At 33.3% G+C, this 6000-nt stretch overlaps 1 protein-coding gene across 1 annotated transcript; it reads left to right on the forward strand.

Annotated features, from left to right (window-relative positions):
* The first annotated feature begins 4764 nt into the window (after positions 1-4764).
* Positions 4765-5718, forward strand: LOC120590484 (putative olfactory receptor 52P1). Its single transcript, XM_039848295.1, has one exon. The coding sequence runs from the start codon at positions 4765-4767 to the stop codon at positions 5716-5718; it is 954 nt and encodes a 317-aa protein (XP_039704229.1).
* Positions 5719-6000: the final 282 nt, after the last annotated feature.

A 6000-nucleotide genomic window follows, 5' to 3' on the forward strand; every position in this document is an offset into this window, starting at 1 on the left:
TCTTAATTTGAAAAGTATAAAAATGTGAAAAAGAGCGTGTGTTAAAATTGATGTAATGCAATATAATATGAAGCATAATCCAATCGTCTGGAGGACTGTTTCGCAAATTCTTTCAAAAACACTTTCTACTATTTCTTGAAGAAGAAACTTTTTTTTAAATTTTAGATGCAATAATTTAAAAAATTTTGTCCTATTTCACAAGATTGGAAACATCACCTCAAATTAATTCACTTTGAAATTTCTTATATGTATAATAGAATAAAGTATTTGGTTTGGGGGTTACCCTTAAAACAATTTAAAAAATAAAGAGAACTTCAGTGGAAATATAAAAGATACACATTTTATTAATTAATTAATTTAAAAGACAATCGACTTTTCTAAATTATAAAAATATGTTACTATGATTGTGGTAATCATTTCACAATGTATTCATATGTCAAAATAGCAAGTTGCACATCTTAAATATGTACAATTTTTATTTGTCAATTATATCTTAATAAAGATGTTAAAATTTTTTTAAATAAATAATTTATAAAAATATGACCACGATACACAAAAGATAAAGACAGTAAAGAGAATTATATGGTTCCAAAGTTTTTATAACCTACTAAAGTATTATAAAAATAGTTAATATAATTTTATATATGTTCATTGTATACTAAAGTAATAAACTATTTTAGCTGTTTTAGAGTTATTTCTAAAATGAGTTATTTCTAAAATATAGAAGTATAAAAAGAGTTATTTAGAGTTATTTCTAAAATATAGAAGTATAAAAAGCCAATAGAGAGGATCAAAATGGAATATTAAAAGTATTTTTATTCCAAAAAATGTAAGGTAGTAAAAGCAACGAAGAGAGTTAAATAGAAAATAAATTTTAATGTAGTGGAATTAAACCCAAGTATACTAATAGCTACACTAAAAACAAATGGACTAAACATTCCAATTCAAAGACAGAAATCATTAGAATAAGAAAGAAAAATTCCAAAAGTATTTTTTGTTTGTTATAAACAAGATGGATGTTACACAATAAAGGCACTGACAAGACAAAATAAAAGAGTAAAAAAGTTATAACCTGAAAACACTGATCACAAGAATGATGAAGTTGCTATGTGAATATTAGTAATACAAGAGATACAATAAAAGTGTCTCATCATTAAGACAAAGTAACACTAAACCTATGTAATAATATATTTCAAAAATATATGCAACCTAAACTGATAAAATTATATATCTTGAATTTTTCAGATCTTGATAGCCTTATTATTTCCTGAGTCTTATATTTATTTTACATCTGCATGTCTACACAAAACTCATTTGCAAATCTTGGTCTTCTTAGAGCATTCTTGGTGGGTTAAACATTTGAATCAACACGGGGTACTGTGAGTCTGTCTCTAGAGGTTGAATTTACTAAAGATGAACTCAAGTCACCATGTTACATAGCTCCCTAGTCTTAATATATTTGTGCATAGTCCTGGACTAGTCTTGTTTCCCTCCATTTTTATGTCTCCTTTGTGTATAATTCAAGAACTGTCGAACCTTCCAAAACCCGATGGGACTCCTGAGCATCATAATATCCCATTACAAGGCAGTCATAGCTACCAGTTTGTCTACAGAGGTCTCAATGCTCCCAAAGCTGTCTCTTGTCATATATTTCAACCATTCCTAGGTAAGTTGCTTTGTCTGGACAATGCAATGAAAAACAATCATTTGCAGATTTGCAGAGAGGAGCGATTCATGTAATTATGTGAGGTATTACTTGAGAAAAAGCAGGTACAAGTCAAGTGGGGAAGGAAGATTTCTAGATTAAGAAATAAATACATATTTATAAGAGACATAAGTAGTATTTAAGTAATGTGATTTGGTACTAGAAAATAAGAAAGAAATATTGTCAGAATTTTTAAAAAGTGCTGATTATATTATCTTCCTTTTTAATGCAAGAATCTAAGAAGTTCCTATAACAGAGTGGTTTCTGGTTGTATAAGTCATGGTAGTCACACTGTTCAAAGAATATATCCTACGAAAGAAATTGAAGAAAACCAAGAGTAGAAAATGATGATGGAGATGCTGTCCATCTCTGGAGGGCCAGAAGCCTGAGCTGGAGGATAGTATACTAACAGATAGTATAGAAAACAGCATGTGTTTTACTAGCACCATGTTCTCTGAAGTGGCAGATTGCAGGCAAGGGACTGTGCTCACTGACCTAGATGTAAGTAAAATGTCAATCTCCCTGTGGCAGAAGGAACACTATTTCTGTGTTTCAGAAACAGATTCAATGACAGAGCAAGGGAAAACTAAGAAGGTATGGGCAGGTGTTCTAATTTCCCTGGCCAATGTCTGATCGATTTTATTCAAAATAGGCCTAGGATCCAGAAGACTGTCTAGCAGGCCAAACTCTTGGAGTTGTTCTCTGCAGTTCCCTCCTTGTGTTACACATTTAAGTGACCCAAGAGTCTGGTCCCTCTTTAAGTCAAAACTACTTAATCACTTTTTTTTTTTAGTATTACCCCATAAATACATTTATTGACAACTAAAGGCATAAATTTGTCGATAAGTAAATGTTTGTATCACAAAGCAATTAAGCTTATTTTTTATCCTAAGCAATTTTCTTAGATAGAAATCATGTTTATATATACCTGTGTATATTAGTTTGCTTTCTGTATACCTAGTTTTCTGCCAGTCTCTTGAGTTTTTGTTTTTTCCAAAAGGAGGAAAAATCATGGAACATGGACAAACCAATAAATATATCAAGTACTCTTTTTAATAAGCGTAAAAACCTTCCACATTTTAATTGTTCAATATTCTTAATTTCTTGCCCAAGTTCTTATCTCTATCTGGGTTTATAGGACTTACCTCTGTTGTAGTGATTCCCTAACTCTGGGTTTCTATATTATGGATAAGGTTTAAAATTTGAAATCTTCTAAAATGTTTTTAATGACTAATTTAAATTTGAATTCTCAGCTTCTTACAGGGAAACACCTCTAATATTTACTTACATAGGCCTAGAGTAGTATATTTTAATAGGGGAATGCACATATCATAACCAGAAAGTTTTTCCCTACGCAGATAGTATTTGGAACTTCAAAGAGGAATTATCAATAGGAAAATGTAGTAGTATTTTTCAAGCTTTCATATCTGGTTTTCAAGATCAAGAACCTAGATATTGGAGGCAACTAGAATTTTTTTGAAGGCATGTTATGAAGACTTGGGTGTACATTTCAGAATTATACTAGGAGGAGACTGCATCTTAGGAAGGTTATCGGACAATTATCAGAACAAAAGGACAAGGTCAGAGCAAGAATCACTGGAAGATATTTGTGGTAATGACACGTGGAGAACTGGATTGTGGTTGCTTTGCAGAATAGAAACTGAAGCCAGAGGCAAGGCAAGGACTCAAAGGTGGGCAGAACACCAAACAGGCTTATATTTTCCTGTTAGCTGCAAATATAATTATTTACAACAATGTTTGAATTATCCAAAACAATGAAGAAATAAAATTTTTAAAGGATTGTGGGGGCAGGTAATTTATTTGCAACTTTTTCTTCACTTAACATGTTAAATTAATTTGCATATAAATCTTTTAAAACTAATTATGTATGGTAACTTTATAGATGTTGAATAAAATGAACTCTTCTTGGATGAACCAGAAAAAAGAAGCGTAAAAACCTTCTACATTTTATTTGTTCAATATTCTTAATTTCTTGCCCAAGTTCGTATCTCTATCTAATATATGATTTAAAACATAATATATGATTAATAAAATTGGATGGATTAATAAATTTAGTTGCACATATAGTTATTTTTGAATTACATAGAAAAGGGCAAATTGTGAAAATATAACTATTACAAAAAAACTGTGTATAGAGAATATGCATTTAAAATTCTAACGGATGATTTGCATTATTCTGTTGTTTTCAGTGAGTATTCTTCACTGAATATTCAGTGAGTATTTCAGTGAGTATTCAGTGAAGAATACTCACTGAAAACAACAGAATAATGCAAATATTCTGTTGTTAGTGTATTACGCTAACTTCTGATTATCTTTAAGAACTTTTCTGAAATAAGAATACATTCATCAGGAGTGAGAGTAAGAGATTATTATTTTTAATGATCACAAGAATTTGGTTACATTTATGGTACTTAAATTTTTTATCCTTCATTCGTGATTTTTTGGTAATTTGTCTGTGGACTAGTATATAGTTAAAATTACAATTGCCTTCTGTATAATCTGCTAATTATTGTATACATGCCTGTATGTGTGTGTGTGTATTACTGCATATATTTCCACACTTGATAAAAAATTCCCTGCGAACAGTGGCTTTTTGCCTTCTTAAGACTCTGTATATCACACAAACCAAAAAAGTCCTAGGCGCATGCACGCGTGCGTGCGCGCGCACACACACACACACACACACACACACACACACACACACAAACAGATTTCATAACAGCCTTCTTACTTAGTATATAATAAAAATGATAGAGTAGAATAGAATAAAACTACAAGGGAGAAGTTTTTTAAAAAACTTAATTCAATCTTCTTATTTGCAGATGAAGATATTAGGATTTAGAATGGTGAAGTGATTTACCCAAGGGCTTATGGAAGTTTTAGAGAAGAGCCAGCTCTTTACAAAGATTATTAATACAGAATGTCTGGACTCTCCATATACAGGACTGTGGAAGAATCACTCTGTCATCCAGATTTCTGCTCATAGGAGACTTGACTGGCTATTTTGTATCTGAGTATGGAAACTCTCCAGTTTTAACATGGCAGACAATGTTACACATAGCTACATTTCATCTTTCTTCCTGGTTGGTATTCCTGGTTTGCAAGATTTTCACTGCTGGATTGGTATCTCTGTCTGCCTCCTGTTTTCCCTGACCCTGCTGGGGAACAGTGTAATCATTGTAACCATTAAACTGGAGCCAAGCCTCCACCAGCCTATGTATTTCTTCCTTTGCATGCTGGCAATGAATGACATGGCTCTTGCCTCTTCCACAGCCCCCAAGATGCTTGGCATCTTCTGGTTGGAATCTCACAGTTTTGAGTTTAATATCTGCCTAGCACAAATGTATTTCATCCACACGTTCTGCATAATTGAATCAGCTCTTTTAGTTGCCATGGCCTTTGATCGCTATGTAGCTATTTGCATCCCACTGCATTATACGACTATCCTGACAACACCAATGGTCATTAAAATGGGTCTGGGTGGTGTGACCCGAGCTGTCCTTATGGTTTTACCTTGTCCTCTTCTCATTAAGAGGCTACCATACTATACTAAATATGTCATCAATCACACCTATTGTGAGCACATGGCTGTGGTGAAGCTGGCCAGTGCCAACACTCTCATTAACAGAGCATATGGAATCTCGGTAGCCCTTTCAGTGATGATATTGGACCTAGGGCTCATAGCGACATCCTATATCAAAATCCTCCAGGCAGTCTTCCGGCTCCCTTCCCAGAATGCTCGCTCTAAGGCACTGGGCACCTGTGCTGCCCATGTCTGCACTATACTTGTCTCCTACACACCTGCACTGTTTAGTTTCCTAACTCACCGCATTGGCAAGAAGGTACCTCCAAGCATCCACATAATTTTTGCAAGTTTGTACCTTTTGGTTCCTCCCACAGTCAATCCCCTGGTATATGGTGTGAAGACCAAGCAGATTCGGGACCGAGTGGTGGGTCTCTTCTTCCCAAACAGGAAAATTTCTGAAAACTGAAATATGTAAATACAAATTCACATTGCTAGAATCTGTTTCATGAAGTCCTGGTGTGTTAACAAAGGTTGCGACCTTGTCCCTAACATGCTGTTCCTTGATTCAGCTATGTCATTTAACAGAGATATTTGATGCTGTGCATTTACTTTTTTTTTCTTTTAGAAATAAAGGAATGTCTCCTGATTGGAAACTTTCAACAAATGTTAGCAACAATCGTTATCTATTGCTGACTTTATTTCATATTCTGTATTTATTGATTGTATATTTAATATCCAGAAATGTGGA

The sequence above is a fragment of the Pteropus medius genome, unplaced genomic scaffold (genome assembly GCF_902729225.1).
Source record: "Pteropus medius unplaced genomic scaffold, Ma_sr-lr_union100, whole genome shotgun sequence".
In the NCBI taxonomy this organism is placed as follows: Eukaryota; Metazoa; Chordata; class Mammalia; order Chiroptera; family Pteropodidae; genus Pteropus; species Pteropus medius.

Excerpts from the sequence above, each read along its gene's own strand:
- LOC120590484 (XM_039848295.1), top strand. The coding sequence starts at position 4,765 with ATGGCAGACAATGTTACACATAGCTACATTTCATCTTTCTTCCTGGTT.